General features: G+C 39.5%; 1 protein-coding gene across 1 annotated transcript; it reads left to right on the forward strand.

The window, feature by feature from the left end:
• The first annotated feature begins 10,509 nt into the window (after positions 1 to 10,509).
• On the forward strand, positions 10,510 to 24,588 carry STOM (stomatin). Its single transcript, XM_033005639.2, has 7 exons — positions 10,510 to 10,677; positions 16,800 to 16,903; positions 17,810 to 17,882; positions 18,782 to 18,864; positions 20,711 to 20,914; positions 21,427 to 21,561; positions 22,683 to 24,588. The coding sequence occupies exons 1-7, from the start codon at positions 10,629 to 10,631 to the stop codon at positions 22,875 to 22,877; spliced, it is 843 nt and encodes a 280-aa protein (XP_032861530.2). The 5' UTR covers positions 10,510 to 10,628; the 3' UTR covers positions 22,878 to 24,588.
• The last annotated feature ends 156 nt before the right edge of the window (positions 24,589 to 24,744 follow it).

The raw sequence follows: 24,744 nt of genomic DNA on the forward strand, positions 1-24,744 counted from the left end.
GGCCAGAAATGCACGATACGTGTGGGTTGATTTTTTTCTTTTGAACTGTGAATATGTCATTGGGATAATTTCAGTCAGTTAGCTTAAACAGTCTCATAGAGCTAAAGCGATGTCATTATTTTACATTGTTTAACTGCTGGCACCAGCCTATTTCTGTTTGATTTTGTACAATGGAGACAGTAAATTTTTCTCCCATTAAACCACTGTCATTATCTTTAAAATTATCTAAACTCATATTAATTAATCCTTTTATTTTGTGCTAGAGCTCCCAACACCTGGTGTACTCTACTCAATCCATTTAAAGTAACAAATCAGACAAAGCAAAAATATTTCATTTCCAATATCAAGAAGTTGCGTCAGAATGAAAAATCCTGAACTTTAGGGTTGCCTGATAGCTGCTGTTGGAAACAGTGATCTCTACATTATTTTCCACATTATACTTGTGAAACGGTATTTCATGCATCCCCCAAAGGAAAGTAGCAGCAAAAATGTGAAATAGTTCAATAAAAGCTGAGGAGACAAAGCAAGAGGAAAGATACTGCAGGTATCTCAGATTTTTCTGAGAGGGTGGGAATAAAGAAAATTACTTAAATTGGAAACAAATTTTTATTGTTTTCCATATTACTCTCAGATTTAAAGCACCAATTCAGAAGAGACTCTATACTTGGTGTAAAACAGTCTAAACAGTTCCTGAACTGGAGTGTGGGTACAATAGTGGCTTTAATTATCTCCGTAAAAAAACAAATGACAAATCACAGACACACAGGCTTTTAAAATGCCTTCCAAAACTATCCACATCATTCTAGATTTGTAACAATGGTCTTCAAATCTCAAGAAGAGTTCTTCTAAAATTTCAAGCATTTCATTTGCTTATAGACAAATGTAAATATTTTTTGCATATAATAAGTTCTTATTTCTTCTTTTAATTTGAGACTGAAAAAAAAGATAAATTAATTTCTGCTTTTTTTTAAAAAAGGTTTCTCTTACATGTTTGGTCAAGTTAATAATTTACTTACATCTGTACAAAAGAAAAACAGTAAACCAGGCTATTTTCTGCATACCTACACTATATTCCAAAAGCATTTATTGCACTACTATAATCTCTACAAACACCTTAGCTGTACTGAGATTTTACAATACATACAGAGGGTGCAACACATATAAAAGGTGAGAGTCATGTCCCAGGGCTTTTGTTCTTGGCTGCTAAAGCCATCTGTTGCTTTGTAAGAAACCATCACCATGCAGAAGGGTATGATTCCTTTTGTGTGAGAGAAGAGAGACAGCATTCATTACTATTCAGATAGCCTCAATTCGGTATTTTTCCTCATTAGAGTGAAAGTAAAAATACATGTTACTTCATTTACTCTGACAGTCAATATTAGAAGACAGTCAAAGATGAAAATGTCTCAGCCTCAACCAATTCTAAACATGACCATATGCTATTTCATAATGAAGCTATTTGTATGGCCCATGGAATGGTGAAAGAATTAATCACAGCTAGCACAAGGTGCCACTGACTTCTGAACAAAAACTTGATTAAGTGAAGATCAGTCTCTGTCGTGAACTACTGAAAGATCTGGTAGAAAGTGAGGATGAATAGATTGTACATAATGAATTCTAAGGCTGTGAACTGATCTATGTTGATTAAGAAAGTGAAATCAAAGCGAATAAAAGCACGGACAGAAATAGCACAATGGCTTAGTGAATCACAGCTTTCATCTCTGACCAGCATGTTTCACTTATGATACGATGAAATTGTACAGTCTCAGCCTCACCACCACTGCACTACAGTCCACACCACAGGATTTGTACAAAGGACAGTTCAGCACAGCATAACCAGTGTCAGCTCTGCAGGCTACCAGGAGGCCACTGGCAGAGCTGCCTGGGGATCTGGGACGGGAGTAATGTGGCTCAGGAGATCGGGGGAGATGCTTACCAGCAGAGGTGACCAGGCAGAATGAGGAAAGCAGAAACGTGGTGAGTCGGGACTGGAAAGCACCAGAGATGTGCACCAGAGATTTTCACAACCTATGACCAACTCTAAGTAAGATGTTAATGCTCTCCTATTCAGACTAAATACAAATAATTAACTATTTTAACAGCAGCTGAGTGGAAACGTATACTAATAAGTTTACTGCTGAGATGCAGCTCCTTACCATCAATCTGTCCTAAAAATCTCATCATTAAAGGCAATGATTAAGGCAGCAATGCCACCTTACATTTATACAGCAGTTTTCATCCTGAAGCACTTCATTAACTATCTTTCTAAAGATCACTTTGCAGTACTGATTTTGCTGTATTTATCCTCTCTCTACCCAAATCAGAAGAAAGAGGCAGATTGTACTCTTTTTAGAATCTCATCAGATAAAACCTTAAACTGTAGTTTCCATAGAAACACATCATGGGTCTCGGTTTCTCTATCAAACCTGTTCATAAACTTTCAGCTTTACTTAATGCTAGATTCTCAAAAACGCCAATTAGCTCTTTCATGATTTAGTGCTCTTCCAGTCTTTTGTGCTTATCTTAAATAAAGGAAGTACAGCTAGACAGAATTGAACCATGTCACTCTTACAGGGACTTGTCTCACTTTCAACTTTATCATTACAGAGCATTTCTGAGGTGGAAAAGTAGTAAAGAAAGGAAATAAGGGGCAATGACTTCAGTCACCCACACATAGCCTGTCACACCAGAATGAATGCTCTCCACAGTCTAAGGACAGTATCTGAACTATGTTGTCATTGTTCCACTGAGATACAAGTTTTTATTTGTGGAAACCTGTATGACTATTTCTAATTGAATCTGATGCACAGATCTGCCTCACTGAATGAAACAGATTGACAAAAGAAAAAGGCAAAAGAAGAACAGTTGCCAGGGACAGAGGAACAACAGGGAAAACAATATTTTTTGGTAATCTAGTAAAATCTCTGACCATCAGTCAAGCCCCATTTGCATGTAAAATCTCCTGTCAAAGGTTGTTACAGATATCTGAGCCTCATATGAACTCTGACTGTGGAGAAAACAATGCCATGCAAATGATCAACACAGGTCTGGGACATTTCATGAACATTCTGATACAAGTATATTCTGTATAAAAACATATTTATAGTACTTACAAACAAAGAATGATGCTGTGTTTACAAAAGGTATAAAACCATACTGTACTTTAAACTCAAGCTTTACCTAACCTTTCGAAAACTCCATTTTGCATGCTGTTGCCACAGGTTTTTCCTTCTACAAGAACACACAAATACGGAACCCTTGTTTTGGCTCATAATATTTCCCCTACTCTGCACATCTGTGGGTATTTGGATGATCCATGGATGATTTACAATCACTTCCCAGACCACCTCCCTACAGGTGACAGACTTAGAAATAGTAGCGTCCATGATAACATTTATGTTCTTTACAAGTGACGCGGCACTTTACCTTTGTTTAAGTGGTGAGGCTCGTGTGAGGATGGAAAATAAATACCACCATGTGCACTGTTTTGCAGTCATTAACGTGATTGATACCACTCACCACACTACTGCCACTGACCCCTGGCTCAGTCAATTTTATTGTGAATGACAAGTGAAGCAATACAAATGTTTGTCTTTATTTCCTTAGACTTTCCTTTAGTTCTTTTATGAATCCAATATAGTCGGATCACTGCTGCCAGAAATGTATTTGCAATAGAAAACACCCTCAGTGGTTTTGTTACTTTTGTCATCAGATTTAGATTATACTATTTGTCCTGAAATGCTTTCAGTGTCTTACAGTTATTTTAAAATACAGAACTATTAAATACACAGAATGAAATGTGCAGCACTTCAAATCTTTTTTTTTTTTTTTTTTTTTCAGTAATATAATCTCTTACTCTGCAACTAGTTCTTTCAAGCATGCCAGAGTCTTGGAATGCAGTTCTGCTCCTAAATTTTAGTGATGTAGTAGTTACCAGTGCTAAAACCTCCAGGCTATCTAAGTGTGAGTCAAACTTGTAATTTCAGTGACATACTACAGGAGGATTTCTTCTGAGACTGGGTTTCTTGAATAGTAAAGTGACATTTCATTGCTGCTTTAAGGCACCTTGATGACTTTGACTTGTTCTAGCAGGTCTAGTTTTTTTTTTTTATTATTACCTAAGGCTTTTTCTGTTTTGTTAAACAGAAATTTTCTCTTTTGCCAAACCTACAGAAGCAAAGAAATCATTATATTGAAAAATCAAAGTAGGCACTGGCTGGCCAGATGAATTCTGGGTATGACCAGAAATGACAAGTAAAACCTTTGTGCACATGACTAGCATATGAAATGGCAGAGGGAATAGGAAAAAGGTTTCACAAGAAACTTATCTGAGAGCATTGGGAAATTTCCAACTGTTACATCCATTTTTATTTTTTTTTTCCACTTTTCTGACAGTTCCTTGTGAAGGGGAAGTTCAACAGTGCCCAACAAAGTCGGTTCCCACATTCCTCTTCCCACAACATCCAGCCAAAGGATGAGAGGAATGTGGTGTAAAGAGCAACAGATCACCCTAACCTGGCTCCAGGGCCACGACAGGAGATCTTAACACCGCTGACAAGTCATGAAGACTCGGTCCACGCTCTCTCTGAACCATACGAGATACTTCAGAAAAAAAAAAAATCATTATTTCCAATATAGTCTCTGAAGGCAAATATCATGAGCAAAGAGAGTTTAATTTGTATTTGTGGACTCTAATGCCTCTCAACAGGATGAATGGGAGAATTTAAAGGAGTCAGTTTTGTAGAATGTGCTAGATTTCTAAAATACACATAATGGTCAGATAGTTTGGAAGTAAAATAGCTTGCTGAAAATTTGACCAGATTTTCTTTATATTTTTAATAATGAAAGCATGATGGTCGGAAAAAAAAAAAATAGCATGCATATTATTTTACATACTACTTTGATTCAAAGTTCAAATGTCCCCAGCAGCAGCAACCAATTGGAGAACCCTATTCTCTCCTGTTACAAAACACGTAGAGCAATCATGGGGACTCTGGCTTCCCTCAGGACAAGCTTTGCTCTGACTGGTCTTTTATATGTATTCTGTAAGTGTAAACAACATAAAAATAATGAACCTCCCAGACTCAAAGATATTTTAAACAATGTATCTTTTAATGTGGGAGAAATCATTCTGTGTAAAGAAACCCGATTTGAAAACACGCCTATTTGGGGATTATTGATTCCAACATATACATATTCTATTCCACTGAACACAAATAATCCCACGATATAAAAATAGGCAACTAAATGAAATGCAGACTTTTATAACGTGGGAACTGTCTGTTGAACCAGCATTCTGGTTTTGATTACTTTTAGGCATTTTAGAAGAAACTGATTCAAAGCAGTGTTTTTCAGACTAAAACTAAAATATATGTAGACAGACCTACTGCAAAAGTATAATGATAAGGAGAACAGTTCTCCACAGACCTAGCTACAACTAAAAATTCAACAAAATATTTAAACATATATATAGCAAGAAAGTAGTAGATATTCTAGCATACTTAAAGTTACGTTCACCCTTAAAAACTCTGAATGGTAAATAGCAATGGAAAGCAATTGTCAGAGCCCCTTAAAATTTAAACTGGGAAAAGCACAACAAAATGAACCACAATAACGCACCTTGTTACCAAATTGTCATGTAGAATCCCTGTGGGAAGCTGACAACACGTAACACTTTATGAGCTTAGAAGAGCATGGGTATAACTGAAGTTTCACATAAAATTTAGTATCATTATCTTAGCTTTTGCTAAGAAAAGTTGGACCAGATGATCTCGAGGTCCCTTCCAACATGGTATTCTATGACTCTGATAATCTGACCAGCTCCCAATGGGATTAAACATTCCATGTCCAGCAACTTTTTAAGGTTAGAATCAAAACCAGTTTCAGCAATAGCCTTTGATATTATTTCATAATCATTATAGACTACAACTTACTTTACTATAAAAAAGGGTTTTAAAACAATGACTGAAGTGACAAAAATCAAAATATACTTAATACAAGCTTCAAACCAGATTCATTGGTAGTAGTGGTTAATAACATGCTGACATCTAATGGTAGCTTTGTATACTGCTCTCAGCTTTTTCTGCTTAAGAATCACACACTGATAAACAACATATGGTAAATAAATATACTGATTGTAGGCTATTTCCCTTTAGAGAAAGAACAGAAAGCTGCAGCTACTGCCCACAGAAAAAACAGAACAGATGTTTCCAAGGCTGATACACCTCACACAAATGCTCTTTCTAATTAACTACCTACCAGATACATTAGAATTCAAGGAAAGATTAAATACACGCAGGCTTTACTACAGAATTAATACTGAGGAGTTATTGTTGACAGGAACTTCCATATTTGAAATCAAACTGACTTATGTAAATGATAAAGGCAAAACCCAAAGAAATTTCACTCTTCATAAAGCCTAGAGATTAGTAAATCAATTTTCAAGTCCACTGTTGTCTTTTAGCCAGACAAAAATAAAATTCTTTAATTCCTTTATTTATTGAATCAAAAATTAGAATGAGAAGACATTCGGATATTATTATTTAGTAAAGGTTACATTTTTCATTTTTCTCTTTTCATGCTTAGTCTTTTAGTATTTCATGAGCCTTCACAGTCTGCAGAATGTATTTGATTCAACTCTGACTCAGATCCATGGAGGCATCTCACTGGTGTGTGGTAAATGACTTTTGAGTTACTACAGCTACCTGTTAGTAATCCTGATGATTTTCTTAACTTTGGTATTTACGGGAAAACTAAAATTGTATTTAACAACATGATAATGTCACTCAGTTCACACAGATGCAAGGAAAGGAGATGGGACTCACCATGCTGGTTAACTTTCTAGAAATCACCTGTGCGAAGCACACAACACAAAACAGTAGATGGCAGCAATAACCCACAGACAAGAAGAATCACTGCCCACCACCACCCTGGGGTTTTTCCAGCTTCACTGGCAAACACCCAAAGGCACTAAAATAAATGGAATGAGGGCCCACCTAAAATTAGACAGAAGGCTTTCTCTTCTTTGAGCAAAATGCCAACAGAAATTTGTACATAAGAACACAATATGTTGCTGAGATATTGCAGCTTTAGATGAAGTAAGGTTGCCAGTTTCAGGAAAGATAAAGGTCTTAATTGCACATTTTTATCTTTAATGAGAAAGTAAATGAATCAGTGCTTCCTCTCCTTCGCTGAAATAAGGTAGACTGATGTGGTATATTTTTTAATGCTCAATTCATAATCATTTTAAAAGCACTTATTATCGGCACCAGCTTAGATTTTTCTAGTGCCAAATTTGCTATGGGTGACAAGGGTTTGTCATAGCTTATCTACTCTGTTTTCATAGGACCTGTTCCTCCCATTTCAAGCACATCCTCCCTTCCTTCCTTCTTAATCAATGTTGAGACACTAAGCAGTCTCTTTGCCATAAGACCCCAAGGTCAGCAGAAAATAAAGACGAAACTGCAGATGCTCTCAACTTCCTTATAATATTATGAGCTTCAGTACCACGTGTGTCCCTGTGTTACATTCCATTCTACTGTAGATGTGTTCTGATGACAATGCACCATGTGTGCTCTGACCTGCCTGTGTGACAGCATCCCCTGCTTGAGCAAGATTATGCATCTGCTTACTTCTTATGTTGTTATCCCTACACGGTGCTCCCATGGACAGTTAAATGTGATGCTGCTTTCGTATATAATCACCTCCATCCTTTGACCTCTTCCATTAAAGGATATGCATATCTTTGTTATGCTTATGGTAACTGGGTGATAGACTCTTTTTCTCCTACCTCTTTGATGCTTATTCTAAATGCATTGCTTTTGTTTTAAAAAGGAAGACAAGAAAATGTGGCTCAGCTCCGCTGTTAACATACATGCCATCTTATATACTATTTTATAAGATTTTTTTAATGACAAATTTTAACCACATTTTTACATGACAGAGGAAGGATGCCTACAGTATGAGGAACAGCATCCAAAGAGTTCAGACTGATGGTCATCAAAATTTTTGAGCTGATGACTTGTCAATCATTTATATAAAATGAATAGTGTATGTTTCCTTAGATACTAACAATGAAAAGACTATACTCCACAAGGCACTTGGTAATTCATTTTCTAAGTAACAAGGCAAACGACTGGGTGATATTGTTGGTCTTAGATCTGGTTTCTTTGGATGGGGACTGAACTGTTTTCACACAATGAGACACCAGTTCATGGAATCCCATTAATTCTAATTTAATTATAACATCATAATATTTACTACTCATGGTCAAATATCATACTGCATTGCAAGCTGCTTCATGGTACTTAAGAGCTGTATGGAGATGACAGCTTGAGCTTATATAAGAACAATTCTTTATCAGTTTTCATTTGGACAGCTCAATGGTTCAAGAAGGTTTGCAACCTCAAAGGTTTCAAAGAATAGCCCTACATGTTAAATATACCCAGCAGTTTTGGACATTTTAGCATTTTCTTCCATCTTCCATAAGGATGGTTTACATGGTAGGGAAATGGAAAGAGACATGATGAATTTCAGAGAAGCATCTCAGTCAAATCATAGACTCACAGCCTGGTTTGGGTTGGAAGGGCCCTTAAAGCCCCCCCAGTGCCCCCCCCTGCCCCGGGCAGGGCCCCCTTCCCCCAGCCCAGGGGGCTCCCAGCCCCGTCCAACCTGGCCTTGAACCCTTCCAGGGAGGGGGCAGCCACAGCTTCTCTGGGCACCCTGGGCCAGCACCTCACCACCCTCACAGTATATTTCTTCCTTATATCTCATCTAAATCTACCCACTTTCAGTTTAAAACCATTACCTCTCGTCCTACCCCCACACCCCCTGATCCAGAGTCCCTCCCCACCTTCCCTGCCCCCCCTTTAAGCCCTGGGAGGCCGCTTGAAGGTCTCCCCGGAGCCTTCTCTTCTCCAGGCTGAACCCCCCCCCCAACTCTCTCAGCCTGGCCTCACCTTAAACATTTGCTTGCAATTGCACTGCTCATGGTTAGACATTTTAGCAGGTCAGTAAAATTGTAGCTGGTGGGACCATTTTCATCCATAGTGCTTTACTCACTGTACCTACTCAATGAATAAAGAAAGACATAGCCCACAAAGTTGCTTAGATTGATTTTGCAAGAGTATTGGTGAACTCACACAAAATTGTAGACAACAGAACAAAAATACTGAGGAATTACTAATATCAGAACAGCAGGTGTCAGCACTCATAAATGTTTTAATAGCAACTGTCCAGAAGCATGTAAGTAAAGGACAGAAGGGAGTTTTAGAAGGTCATAAGGACTCAGGGATTTTGAGACAGATTTAGTCTTTAGCCTCATACGCTGCTAATCTGAATCACTCTGAAATCAAGTAACAAAAGTGTGGCAGTAGGAGTTCATGCCAGCAATAGAAAGACTGTTCATTAAGTATCTTACTCTCGCTGAGAGAAAGTGTTGGACTTTCACTGATGCTGCTCATATCACTTGGAAACTTCAATAAACAGGACTACATTTCAGCATTCGGCACGCCACTCGCATACATTCTTCTCAACCAGTCATGCTGCCTAACCAAAAACTTTGCTCCTCTGGTACGTAACTGAAAGCAAAATTCAGGCTACCTCCAAGGAAGAATCTAATCACAGAATAATATAAACTCTTAAAATAAATATCTGAGTATTCGAGTAGTCTAATACCATTTTCTGTTCATAGGTTGCAATGTGTTTCACAAAGAAGCCAGCAATTCCACATTATCAGTACATCTATGCAATATGATAAATATGAGTTTGCACGTGTCTCTCTCTACCTGTCCATTAATTACAAACATCTCATACATGAATAAAAAGAAGAGCCATGAATTATCCGTAGTCCTCCTGATCCAGCCTAATACAGAACTCAGTGTTTGAACTTTTTCCAAATGTGACATTCTGACACCTTGTATGTAATGTCTGTATGTGTAATGATGTGTTTCTACACACACCTTGTTTCTGTGGGATGAACCTTGCAGAAACGCAGCAGAGATCACACCTTTGGTGTCTTCAAAAAGGGATGAAAGCTCCAAACTCTCCATCAGTGTCCTGCAATAGGTCAGGAAGAAAAGCGGTAATACCTGAAACTTGAAGTGAGTTTTTGACAAGCATTTTTTTTTCCTCAGGATTGTTATAATTCCTTTCCCATTTCGGACTCCTACTTCAGCGTGATCACAGAAAGCCATATGGTGTGCGTTAGGATGTTTAACTCCTCAAATGGAGTGCCTGAAAGGTAAATCTTACCAGTCTGAGAGCTGCCCCTTACTCATTCTTTTATGTGAGAGCATACCCCCTCAGCCATTAAAAAACCATCAACTTTCCTCTGTACGCTGAACTACACCCGAGGCCAAGGGAGCGGCTCGAGCTCCCCTCACGGCTCCCCACACCGCTGGCCGGGCCCGCTCCCCTCCTTCCCCCGCGCCTCTTCCCGCCCCAACCTGCCTCCACTATCGCCCCTTCCCCGCCTGCTCTCCGCGGCCGCTCTCCCGCCGCACGCCCGTCCCTCGCCCCGTCGCTGCGCGGCGGCCGCGTTCCCCTCAGGCAGCGCGTGAGGGCCGCGGCCCCGCCCTCGGCCGGCGCGGAGGGGCCGCGCGGGGCAAAGCGCGGAGGGCAGCGCGGCCATGGAGGACCACGAAGCGGGGAGCGGGCCCAAGGCCCGGCGGGTGCAAGGTAACCGCGGGGAGCGGGGCCGTGCCCGCGGGGGGGCATCGCCCCTCAGCCGCTGCGGCTTCCCCGCGGGCGCTTTCTTGCCGCTCTGCGGTTTTCTGTTTCGGTTTTAATCGCTCTTTTCCTTAGTCGCTGAGGAAAGTTTGCAGATCCTTCCACCGAAGTTGATGCCGCGGAAAGAGCGAGGAGCGGTGCTGCCTCGCCGCTTTCCGCGGGCCTCGCCGAGGGGGCGGCGGCGGGACGGAGCCCCCGCGGCGCTTCGCCCCCGCGGCTCCTCGGAAATACCCCGCGGGAGGGTGCGGGGGCATCGCCGGGAGGTGGCCCCGGTTGCGTGACTTGGGCTGTTGTCTGCCTGGGTTTTGTTTCCCTGCACGGTAAACTGGGGTCGCTGAGGGGAAAGCTGAACAAATAATTCAGAGCAGGGTCGACAGGAGTAATCCCCGAGACACTGCGCCGGTAACAAAAACTGGGGGACCGGTGGCTCACACCGCTCCTGCTTTTGACTTGAGCAAAATGTGAGATAGCTGTGACTGGAGGAAGTGAGAAAAGGCTTAAGGCTTATATTTCCTCAAATGGGGCAGTGAACTTGTAGTTAATTTGTGTTTCTTGATACCGTTATTCTAGTGGGTTTTGGCCTTTCGGGTAGTAGAAGTGAGTGTAACCTGGGTTGGGAAGTTTTGGAGATGATGCAGTAAAATAATGCAACAGTTTCTGCCCCTGGAAGCTGGAGTTTTCCTGTTACCTGTGTTGTTCAGAAACAGACTATGGAAAAGTCATAATTTATTTTATTTTTTAGTAATTTGCAACTGGAGAAGGAAGTGTATTTATAAGATCACTTTATATACAGAGGCTTTGGCTAGGTAATCGGAGATGTTGTATAAATAACTGGAGACCTATTTGGGCTCCATGCCTGATGGCACATGCTAGTTCTTGTATCCTTGGAGAGGCTCTACATTTCATTTTGTAAGTATGCTAGGTATTAATACCTAAAAGTGATCACTGATGCTAACCTCGCCTGGGACTCAGCAAGCCCTTCACTTTACAGGCTACTGAGGTTGCTTCTTTTGTACTTAGTGTGTGATGTGTTATTTTGGAGGTTAAAGTTGGCTACCAGTTATTTTTGTCGTCATAAAGATCTATAGTGTAAATGGCATCAGATGTAATTTTGGTTATTAGACGTAATCATTTTGGCTGTTTCCTAAGTGAAATTCTTTGAGAAGCATCTGAAAAGACATTTAGTTCTCACTGAAAGTAGTATTCCTTATTATTCCAGATTTTTTGCTAATTAGGAACCAGTTGAATGGCTGTTGTAGAATAACACCCTTCGGTCATTCTCAGACTGTCCTGGATTTGAAGGAGCAGCACCAAAGCAGAGATCTCTATCTAGAATCATTTGTCTTGTATTTGGTCCTGTTGATTTCCCGTATGCATTTTGTTTCAAATCTGATGGATTGTTTGCACGGCTGTGGGGGAAGGTCCCTTCCTCTCTTGGTACCTAGGGGTCTGGCACATTTTTGCTATTTGACAGTGATGTGCTTGTTCAGATTGTGTAGTCTTTGCAGAAGAAAATAAATTGCAAGTGAAGCTCATGCCACTTTCCCTTTCATCCTAGCCTCCAGCACTGTTTATTATAAACTGTTAATAATGTTTGATGATCCAAGTGATAATTTCTTGCTAAAGTAATGGTAACTGTTACAGTCAGCCTTAAAGGAGTAAAAGGCTGATTTCATTATTTTTTTTTTTTATATTTTTTCTCCTTGTGGTTGCCACTGTCCACAAATAAGATTCCTCTGATTAAATTCCAGGTGTGAGTTTTTAATATCTATATAATAAAAGAGCAAGAATATCAGTATCATAAGTATTTGAACTGAACATGTAGCGGTGTATGAAAGAGTGTTCAGCACTATAGAAAAATCAAGCAAGAGAGAACCAAAGTTGAGTACCTGGAGTTAACTGCAAGTTTAAAAATTCCAACAACTAAGCATATTATTTCAATGGCTAGTTGCATGTATCTGTCTCCTCAAAAAATGCTAAACTCAACACTGTTTCTAAGAGAAAAGATGATAGTTATGAATTGCTTGAGATTATAACCAGTTTTTGCCTTTAATCAGAGGCATAGCCGATACCTGATATCTGTGTTTATTCCCTTGGAATGATATAATATTTTGCAATTCCCTAAACTGTATTTGAAATAAACTTGGAGCTTTAAACCTCTTGAGGAAAGGAAAAAAATGTGTATACATAACTGAGGGAATGTACCAGTTCTGGAACATAGACTTTGAATGTTAATGGTAGCATTGGGTGAATCTGCAGCACCCACATTTTGTAAGTAGTTTGACTTTTAATTAATTATATTAGTTCTAGGGTGCATTGTCCCTATTCTTCTTAGTTGAGTTGTTAGAAAATTACATCAATGTGGGATCTCCACACATGAAGGGATTCTTTTCATCCATTACTGTGAAATGATCCAAAGTCATGAAGTATCTGACATCGCTGCATGTGTGTATGGCAGTCAGTGCCATGAAGGATGGCACTGGCATAAGTGGGGTTTTGAGCATCTTTTCACGGCCAACATAGAATAGGTGAAATGGAGTTGATGTTTTAATCATTAAAGAATAATATTTTTTAATATAAATGATTCATATTATTAATAACAGTTGTAATACACGCATCGATTTGCCTTTTTCTTTCATGATTACATTTTCTAGGCCTTGTCTGCAAGTCATAGCGCCTTTAAAATGAGGGGTAGCTCCCAACAGCAATAGCAGTGGAGAAAATGCAGTCTACTCTCTATGTTTTTAACATCAGCAGGGTTTTTGGTGGTGTCTGTTTTCTGAAGCCATTACATTGTTTTTTCTCACTGCTTTTTCAGCAGCTGCATACATTACAGTGTATTAATATTTAAATATGTATCCACAGCATTATTGTTAATGTTCATGCATCTGTTGTATGAGCAAGGTTTTGTTTGTGTGTGTTGTTTTTTTTTTTCTCCTTTGAGAAGAGTAAATTGCATTTCTCCTTTTTAAATTTGATGATGTAATGATATCAGGAATGTCACATGGGGAGTCTGGCTTAGGGAGAAGCAAAACCCAGTTCTTTAGAGTTCCCAGGCAGAACTTGCACTACAAAACCGTTTTTCCTTATTTCTTACTCTAGTTCGCTTTAGCTAATCTTGAATGCTACAGATGCAGCGAAGAATTAAAGATAATTTTTTTTATTCTTGCTTTGCCTCTGGATCACAAAATATGCTGAAGGTCTGTTTTCAATAGTTCTTTAGTTGTTTTGTGGGGACTTGGTGAAAAGACTATCTCTCTGAGCTGTTGACACTGCCTGCCAAGAACAAAGATATGTTTTGTCTCTGTTAAGAGATAGGTGTTTTGTTCACATATGTGATGGGTGAAAGAGGGCCGGGAGGCAGTCTGTTGCAGCCCAGCACTTAGTGTGGTGCAAAATTTTGTTCTTTTCAGCACGTTGGGTGGGCAGGGACATGCATCATCTGAGGCTGCGTGTTACACCTGCACCACCTTTCGCAGTCTCATTGCCGCGCTGTTGAACTGGCCGCTATTTAGAATCCAGTATCAGTGAGCCCGAGTGAGAAATCTGGCAAGAGTGGTCTCCATTGATGAAGTTATCCAAGTCGCATGAATGAGATGTTCCAAAACTACAGTAAGAACGCTCATTCCACAGATGCCAAGCATGTTTCTTGTATTTCATACTGTTTTTTGCAAGACAGCACCTCTCCCACTGTTTCTGTTGTGAAATATACCACAGGATGGGACAATCGTTGTTAAATAAAGCGTGCGCTTACTCAATCTTGAAATTTTACATTATTTGAGTTGTGACTTCTACCTTCGTGTTCAACAGGGAGGCAAATGGATATTTTTTTTTTGTGCTGTACTTCTGGTAAGAACAGGTAGGTTGGTGGTGAAGACTTGATGCTAAACCGTAGAGTAGAACTGAAGCAGGATCCTCATCTCCTTTAGGTTTGTAAAAGGTTTTGAAGTAAGAGAGAGAGGGAGACTTTTCTTCCCATTCAGTGAAGATTGTGAATAATTTTTATGGTTTTAGGCTAATCCCTTGTTGTTAAATGAAAGGTAATGTTTCCTTCATTCATGAGTTTACAGACGTTGCTCGATGCTGACAGCTGCGTGATACCGATATGTGTAGGTAACGCGTTTCCTTGACTTTCACAGAAGGCCTGGAAATTACTCCTTTAATCTGGTATTTTCACTACATCATAATAGAAAGGGGGGGGGAATATCTTCTGGTAACTTTCCATAGAGGAACTTTAAAATGATGAATGATATGACATGTCCTTGAGGGCCGTTAAACTGGCCTGTGACAGGGATACAAAATATAGGTAAGATAGTAAACTGGCTTTGGAAGCCTTGAGTAATTTCTTAAAGTTCAAGGTATGGTGCAAGACATAAACTGATTATTCTCCACCACCTCCATATTGCGTCTTGCTTGAAAGGCTAGGAGTACCTCTAAGACCCACAATCAGTGAAGAAGAGAACTAGAAACTTCAGTATTGGTTCCCAGTTATTTTGCTGAGCTCTGTGACTTTAGTCAAATATTGTGGATTTAAATCTGCAAAGTATGTACAATTATTTGCTGTTACTCACTTTCAAGGTTAGTGATATCTAATGGCTGATCTGTCTCACTTCCCTCTTTATCCGAGGCACACACACCTAATGCTGAGTTCAGTCGTGGGCACAATAAAATTCTTACTGATGTATCTGGAGTTGTTAAAATCAATGGATATTTTTCAAAATGAAGGGTTTGCTTTATAATAAAATGGGTTCTACTTAATATAACTGTTAGGGTGAAGACTCAGAGAGTTATTTATTATAACTGGCCAGTTTTGTTGTACAAATTGAATTGTAGTTGTGTTAATACAGAAAACAATTCATTATATAATTCCAGGTAGAGCTAAACTGAAACTTCTAAAACTAAAAATTTAATGCAATTTCTGTTCTAAGCAAGCTGCTGAATGTAGTCCATCAGGTGACGAGACTCCAGTCCTTTCAGTACCTGTGGCATTGATGAATTTGGGATAGGGTTTGCACATTTGCAGCACTGTAAGGGGGAGTTGGCAGTTCAGCAAAATCACGGAGTGGGGTCCTGAAGCAACGTTCTTTCATCTACATGTGAAAACTGTGTTTTTCTAAGCTTTGTGGGTGCTTCATGGCACTTCATACTTTTGGCTTTTTACAGGATGGAGAAAGATGAATTTCAGTGTCTCCACAGTAGGAATGCGGTGGCTGCGGGTGCTCGGTTTCACCCTGGGGTATCCCTGCTTGGCAGTGCGCTCCTGGCAGCCTGTTATGAGTCTTAGCTGGCAGGATAAGAAGCTTCCTACAGCTTTCTGAATGCTTCCCAGCATGTCCACATTTTGCCAGGGTGCATTGCTTTTTTTAGCTGTTCAGTATACGAAACCACTAGCTCTTGTTACTTCCTGATTCTGGAAATAAATACCTTCAGTTGGTGTCATTTCATGACAGAGAACTATCATGTGTGTTTTCTAAACATAAGGAGTTGTTGGCCAATAAATGCTTTGTAGAGACTTCATTTCATGTCCAGATAATCTTGCACTGCATCTTATCCTACCTCCTTGATACAACAGTCTGAGAATTGTGGTTTTCTTAGATCTGTACTTACAACAGCTGGATCATAAACCAAATTCTAAATGTTCTGTCATTAGAGTTGGTAGGCTGCGGGGTATTGGCATTAACTCATAAGCAAGTGTTGCTCTGACTTTTAGACAATAAAAGAACAGGATTTCTGCTGCTGTCTCTTGGTCATTCTGCTAGAGAAAATGGGGGATGAGGGAGGCATCTGAGAGTCTACACATAAATATTAGCATACTTAATTCTGCATAAATGTTCTTGGACCACATTCTGTCCTCAGCTGTCTCATGCAACTTCTAGAAACTAGTGAAAACAAAAGCAGAATTTGGCTTTTAATTTACCTTCTGATCTAAACCTAATGAGTTTGGCCAGAGGAGTAGTGCTAAGGGTGGCTTATCTCAAAGAGTACTTAACATAACTATTCAGTTGTAGGCACTTTCTATAACAGGTACCCTTGGCTTTAAAAATCTGAAAATTGCTTCTCTTTTCTTGCAGGTGACTCTGATACTGGCTTTGGTTTGTGTGGATGGATCCTGATGATCATTTCACTTTTTTTCACTATTATTACATTTCCTATATCAATCTGGATGTGTATAAAGGTAAAATTGTTCACTGCTAACTTGCATTAAAACTTTAAGGAATGCAGATGCTTCCTAGTGTAGTTATTATTGTTCTCTGTTTTATTTATTTGCTTGAAACACAAATTAATCTAGCTCTGTTCTTTCTTGAACTATAGCAGACAGTATATAGCAGACTGAAATATTTCTATCCATTAATCTCCAAACCAAAAAGTGCAATTACAGGATTTAGTCAAAAAGATTTTTGTGTTGACATCTTTACTACATCGACCCAGTTGTCATTAGTATATAGGCTAGTTTGGAAGATCAGAGTAACTGCAGGAACACATAATTACACTTGGAGAACTGATACTTTAATTTTGTTTTTAAGGAGGTCTCTCTCTATATATGTATGTGTGCAAATATAAAGTATGTAAATATAAATATATAAATATGTACATATAGGTGGCTGTATGTGACAGATTCTTAGAGAATGTGTCATCTGTGACCACTTTGAGCTTGATGTTTTCAGTTTCCAGACTGGAGGAAATAACTCCTGCTCTGTTTTGGCTAATATTCCGCATCAGAATTAAAACTGGAAAAATCTCTGCTGGGTCACGTATACTGCATTTTGTTTTGGTGTTGCCATGATATTCCTGATGGCTGCTTCCAGGGCTTGGTTCTGCCCAGATGACATACTGTTGCTTCGGCTGTTGATAGATGATGTCACAATCTGAAGAATATTTCTTGTGGAATATTGTCCTGATTGTTCCTTTTGCTGTTTGCTTTTTGACAATAAAGTTTAGGCTAAAATTCTCAAAAGCAGCCGGTATAGAAATGTATGTTACATTTGAGACTCAAGACTGTCCTAGACTAGTGTATACATAGTTTGGAATCTATCATATGGCTTCTGGAAACCCTTGCATGACATCCAACTATTTATTACAGATTATAAAGGAATATGAACGAGCCATCATATTCAGACTTGGACGCATCGCAAAAGGGGGAGTAAAGGGACCAGGTATGTCCTGGAGAGCGTTCTTAATGTTTATTCTGATTGAGTCATCATTAAAACAATAGCTTTCTGGCGACATTGCATTAGACTGGTAAATGGATTTCTTAAGAATTTTGTAACTTCCAGTAAGAGGATATGTTACTTTATATGGAGAAGATAGTAAACTAATTATCTGTGAGCATTAGCCAGATCTCCATAGTTAATGCTTGGTCTTCAGGTAGAATCAAAAGCACGGAATGTAAAGGGAGGACTAATGGCATCAAATGTGCCATTTTAAAAAAAGAAATTTAGTATGTCAGTTAAAGTGGTCTGAAAGCCTTGATGCTCTTAAATGAAATAGAAGCAATTAAATTATTTGATAGTTTTGAAGAGTTGCATGTGTGTACTGGAAATTCTGATGAGATCTGAAAGAGTGGCATTTTCAGCTGTTGCTCCTGCTGCTCAGAGTGACAGAAAGGGGCAATAGCTTCTTCCTTCATTTTCATCCAGATTTTGCAATGCTTCCACATTGCTATAAAGTTGCAGAATTTCAGTGATCCATGAGAATAAAAGGAGATTGATAGTTTCTGCTTGCCAGAATTAGACCCCACAAGTAACTATGTGGAACAGATTTTCAAAAGTAGCTGTTAACAGTTCAGTTTTTTGTTGTTTTTTTGTTTGGTTGGGGTTTTTTTCCCAAATGTTAAAGATATCTAAGGTAGACCTGAATAAATTGAATTTTCTCAGATACTTTTTTGCAAATCTTATCCTGGTTTGAAAGCCACTAATGAACATGCTGCTGAGCTCATTACAAAGTGGGCTATACAGCCACAGTGGTTGGATTTAAGCCTATTTCAGTAGCAAGTTTCATCTGTTTTAATTGATCCATTTTCTCATCTTCTTAAATGGATTTTTTTTTTGTACAGGTTTGTTTTTTGTCCTGCCTTGCACAGACAGCTTCATCAAAGTTGATATGAGGACTATCTCTTTTGATATTCCTCCCCAAGAGGTGAGTTTCCACTTGCCTTTGTATCTGCTAAAGTGTTTGCAGAATTTTTTGCACTTTTTCCTTTCCCCCTCTGAGTATTAGGTAGCATGTAGTTTTAATCTAGATTTCTTGTGCAGGTTAAATGTATTACAAAGAATACATATAACCTTTAGTAATATCTCTCAATAAGAGAAGAACTCTGAAAGAAGAAAAAGTATACTATCCTCTAAGGACCAAATAAGATAACTTAATACTGCCTAAGAGCTCAAATGGGAGGGATTTGGAATGAAGACTGCTGGACTTCATTAAACATTCTCTATTTGTTTCTGTGAAATCTGGAAGATTTCCAGAAGCAGCAGTGATCTTACCAATGCCAATTTATCTAGATGGATAAACTAGCTAATGTAGTGGGATGGAATTATTATATATATCAAATGGTCCATTCCCTTATGTGAGTTTTGTGTACATGTTGCTTCTGTGTCCTGCTCTGCACAGGACCATTATGAAGGTGTAAGGCAGCTAATGTCATCAGATGTCTTTCAGTTCTGAAGGTCCTAAAGAACAAAAAAAATAACTTTTATTTCTAGTCTGCTTTTTCTTGGACATCTAAATTTTGAGCAGAATTACTCCGCAGCATCAAGCTAGCTGAACTCAGGGATGCCAACTCAATGGATGACAAAAGAATAAAAACCAACTAGCCCTCTAAAAATGTATGTTGATGATTATAACCGTCTCCCTCATGTATCTGGTGTATTTTGTAAGGCAAAGAGGCTTGATGCAACCTGTCTGGTGCATCTGGTTCCTGTCATATTTGCTAGTTGGTTTATTGCTCATCATTCATTGTAGATTTAGACAAATGGCAACTGTCATGGTACACTCTGAAGGGTAATTGGTAGAAACCTAATCACTGGCAGGCAGAATGTGCTTGCAGCTGCTGCTGTGCTATTAGTGAAACCATCAGTTCTAGTTTTTCTTTTGGCTTGATTAAATTATGCTTATGGATTTAGGTTGGTTTGTTTTCAGTAGGTAAAAGCAGAAATACATTTTTATTTGTACAACATGATTTCTGTGCATGCTCCTCATTCTTTGTTTATCTTATGCTATTATGAAAAGCCTCCTAAAATAGGTAGTTTGGGGAAGGACAGAGCAGTTAAGTCTTGAAGGTTAAGTAATTCACATGTCTCTCTCCTGTCAGATAACATAACAGTAATTGTCTAACATGGAACTAGGATACCTCTTCTCATGGTCATCCAGTGTATTTCAATCACTTTTTAACTTAACTTTAAAATATGGTTAATATTAATGCTTCTTTCTGGGGTACCCTCTTCTAAACCTTCAAGAATATCTGTCTTTATCTTTGCTAGTAGATCTTTTGCTTAACACATACGTGTTAAATTCAGTAAAACACTTGAATCTAGCTCTGACAATGTTCACAAATTGGATTTCCTCTTCCACTTGTCTCGAAATCACCACAAACTCATTTAGTAGCACAAAGTGACATTTCAATCAGAAGTACCTCCAAGAAGGACAATGAACTGCTAGATAATAACAGAGATACTTCTCGCTAAATGTTGAAGTAGGGCTGACACCCATGCAGCTGAAATACATCGGGTCCTTGGGACAGGCAAAACCGATTTTGTAAGTAGCTAGTCTTACCTCAGTGAAACCTTCCTGTCTTTTCTGAAATGCCTCATGGGCACGGCTCTCTGTTTCTCTAAGCTTCATTGTAGCCTGACATCCTTTTTTGCAAAGTTTCTGCAATTCTATAAAGTAATGTATGCAACCAGTTGAGTAAAACATACGTAATTATCATTATATTCAATAAATATATGCTTAATTATTACATGCTTTCCCCATTGTTTTTTAGATCTTGACCAAGGACTCTGTGACAGTTAACGTAGATGGAGTGGTTTATTACAGAGTTCAGAATGCCACCCTTGCTGTAGCAAATGTCACAAACGCTGACTCAGCGACCCGTCTTTTAGCACAGACTACTCTGAGGAATGTCCTGGGGACCAAGAACCTTTCTCAGATTCTGTCTGACCGTGAAGAAATTGCCCACAGCATGCAGGTATGAGCAACTTCACCTAAGCAATCCATCAAACAATCAGTTAAGCAGCAATCCCATGGATAACTTACAGGTCAGGATTTATTTTACTTTTTCAATGATAAGCCAAGTTGTGACTTGGAGCTTTAGGCAAAACCCTTTCAAGAGCTGCTGGGATGGCATCTGTGTAATAAAAATGAGTGACTAAAGCAATAATGCAGCAGTGCTGCCAGCAAGCGGGAGCGAGGGATACAAGAGAGGAGAGGAGGGCTTCCCTGCATCATTATGTCAGTCCTCTGCAGAGCTGAAGGGAATTATGACCCAGAGCTCCTTCAATATACTCATCAAGCTCTGGGGTTTCCTGTTAGTTTACAACAGTTACGCTTTTATAATTATCAAACCATAATATAAACACAACAGCTCCTAAAGTCCAAGAATTCAAAGATAATTCATTTGGTTTATTGGTCATTCTTCAAATTTGGACATTTCTTTGCAGCCAGGCAAATGGCTTAACTTAATTGTCCTGCCTTATATAGGCCACACTCGATGACGCAACAGATAATTGGGGCATTAAGGTGGAACGTGTGGAGATTAAGGATGTGAAATTACCTGTCCAGCTGCAGAGAGCAATGGCTGCAGAAGCAGAAGCTGCCCGGGAGGCAAGAGCTAAGGTAACAACATCAACATGTGGGTTTGGATTTTTCTTTTTTTCTTTTTCTCTTCATGAATAACTTAATGTGGTGATGTAGAGGATGAAGATTCTCCGCCAGATTGTGTTGTAGCAGATAGGAGGGCAGGGCAGGGGTTTTGTGGATTTGTGTCTGGGTGCTTGCTCTATTTTGTCGTGGCTTGTGCAGGTGAGATTTCCTTCAAAAATGCAGAATCTTATTTTTTTACCACACTCCAAGTTATAAACAGACCAATTTTGAGGTTATTAACTGGAGCCTTGCAGTGAATTAGAATTCATACTTACTTCCAGCTTTTTCCTGACTTTTGCCCTGATTTTAGGCAAGTCCTTTGTTTTCTGTCTTTTGTTATTTCATATGAGAAAACCAGCTGTAATACTTCGTTTTGTCACCCTGAGGCTGAGAAGTGATCTGTTTGGTCATGACATTTTCCTCCCTTCTGAGGTGGGAGGAGGTGACAGTAAATACTGAAGTTTGGAGTAAGAATCCTCAGGGGCAGTTAGAACTGTTCTTTTCCAGGACTAGGCAAGTTAGCTTTCTTCCTTAGTGTTCTGTGCCCTGCAATTTGTCTCCTCTGGTGGCTTGTTAATCCTGTCTTGAAAACTTACTTTGACCTCCATGCAACTGTAGATTCTGAGCTCATAATTAAAAAGAAATAGGGAATAAAAGGGCTTTGCCCCAGTAAGAAGCATGCCATTCACCTGTTGAGCTCTTGTAGAGAAAAAAAAATACAGCTTAAAATAAAAAGCATTTTCAGATATATGTGTGGAGTACCTTCTGTTTTTGAGAGGCAGTGCTAAAAGTTTTTGAAAATAGAATAAATGTACCCGTTGCATGTTCAATATATGGTGCCAGCTTCTGTGATCTGGCATCCCGCTAGTGAATGGGAAGAAAATGCACACAGGGCCTGGGAAGCAAACAGGAAAAGCTTGTGTCTGAGGGAGAGAAGAGGCAGAACCGGTGAAAGAACGTGGTAAGAGGAAGTCACTGGATCAAAGTGATGAGCAGTGGCTGTGGTCTATGGCTTGAGGCTGAAGTCAGCCTACAGATTTTGAGTTTATTACTGGGCCAGAATGAATTCAGGTTCTTTCATTTTGCTTCCACAGGTGATCGCAGCGGAAGGTGAAATGAATGCTTCCAGGGCCCTGAAAGAGGCATCCGTGGTTATTACAGAGTCCCCTGCTGCTCTTCAGCTCCGCTATTTGCAGACCTTGACCACCATTGCTGCGGAAAAGAACTCCACCATCATCTTCCCGTTGCCCATGAACATTCTGCAGGGCATCACAGGTGCAAGTCACTAGGCAGGGTGGGAGGAGGAGAGTTGGGGTGGCTTTTTTGGTACAGAAAATATTTGCAACACTGAATTCCCTGTGTGTTACAGCTTATGGCCGTGTTAACAAAGTAGATTTGCTAAGGAACCTCTTTTGTTTTACTAAGTGTATTATAAAACTTAAATCTCTATGTTTGTGAATATGAATATTTGAAATTGAAAACCTCTCAAAATGAGTACAAGCAGATTGTGATCTTAAATAAGCACGTATCCACGCTGTCCTGGATGGGACACCTGTCATCTGTAACCTCCCATTTTCAAATACTATATAAAACCACTTGTGGTGAAGATGACATGATCCAACATTTGGAAGGAGAACTATTCTTTTTAATTATCGGGTCTGTAGCCCTGCAAGGGAAGTGGAACAGCCCAAACTGTGTTCTCTTGGAGTGTAAGTGTATGTGATGAAATCAGGGGATTGCACAAGAAGTAACGGCACTTGATCCAGGACTGAGAATATTGTACTGGGTACTTCTGAAAATCAAGCTCATAGTCCCCTGTTCATGAGAAACAGTTGTCACTGGAACTTCCCATCTATCTCTGTTCTGCCACACAGAAATGGCATCAACAGCCTGTAGTTATGGATACAGTACACTTGCAGTCACGGAGGGGCTGTTCTGTTGTTACAGTGCCGTGGTGCTGTGCCTGTATAGACTTAAGCTTCTCTAAAGCACTGAAAAGTTGTTGGGTCTGCCTTTATCTGTCTCTCTGAAAAATTATTTTTAAAAAGCAAAAGTACCAATTCCTGCATTTTATCTGGGTCTAAAACCTTATTTCCCGAGGAAGTAAGGTCCCTGTAAGTAGCAGGGAGTGGTGATGTTTAACAGAACATGTGATAGTGCTTATGAATCTGTTCTAACAAATCAGTGATCTACCTGTTGATGCTGCTTCTGAGCAGACCTGTGGTATCTGTTGTGGTGCTGAGGGCTTATACTCCATACCAAAAGCATGTAATCTTCAGTTTGTGTAGTCTTGAGCTGTGAGTCTAGTGAACTGTATTCATATTTTGTACCTGTTTAATAGATGTAATTACAGATTAAAATGAGAAGCAGCACAAGTCTGCATGGGGGGGAGGCTACCGCTATCACTGAGCTTGGCATCTGGTCTTTAGTGGGAGGTGGCAATGAAAATGAAAACCCAGATCAATGATGTAAATGCCCTTCTCACACTGGCCAGCATAAAGTTTACTGGGTTTTTATCACCTTTCTGCTACAATCAGTTCTGTAGTTAAAGGTACTGCAGTAAGAACAAGGTCTGCTTCCCTGGGTCCCGATGCTCTGTGCCTCTGGCACTGCTAGGAGAGACCCCAGCGCTGGTAGGGCTTGAGCTAATTGGTGCTGTTTCTTTTCTGCCTATTTGCTGTGAATGTTTATTTCCTCCGCGTTATAAAAGCAGTATACTCGTCTGGATGTGTTTGTCAGTACTTCAGTTAATCTAAGCTGAGCTTGACTTTTTGGTGGGAGAAATATGGTTAACAAAGCTGTAATAATTAGCACTGCTGTGCTCATGCGCTTGAAATGGGAAATAGAGTAACTGCACAGCTTGAGGTTAATCCCTGGGGGAGATGAGTGGAACTGTACCTCCCCCTGCTGCTGCTGTAGGTGCCCCCCCGGGAACTCTTGTTGACACCAGGACCATGCTTTTTGCTCTTAGCCTGAATAAAAAAACATGCTGTTTACTAATGAGTGACTTTCTGAAAGTAGAGTACTTTTAATTTATCAGGGTCTTAAATGCTAATAATTCTGGCGAGGGGAAAGGAAAACAATCCCAAAAACCCAAAAGTAATTTCTGTAACCATTTAGAAAAAGTGCCCGTGCAGAAGATGGCACAAAGAAGGT

Source organism: Tyto alba, unplaced genomic scaffold (assembly GCF_018691265.1).
Source record: "Tyto alba isolate M040663 unplaced genomic scaffold, T.alba_DEE_v4.0 Super-Scaffold_11, whole genome shotgun sequence".
NCBI lineage: Eukaryota > Metazoa > Chordata > Aves > Strigiformes > Tytonidae > Tyto > Tyto alba.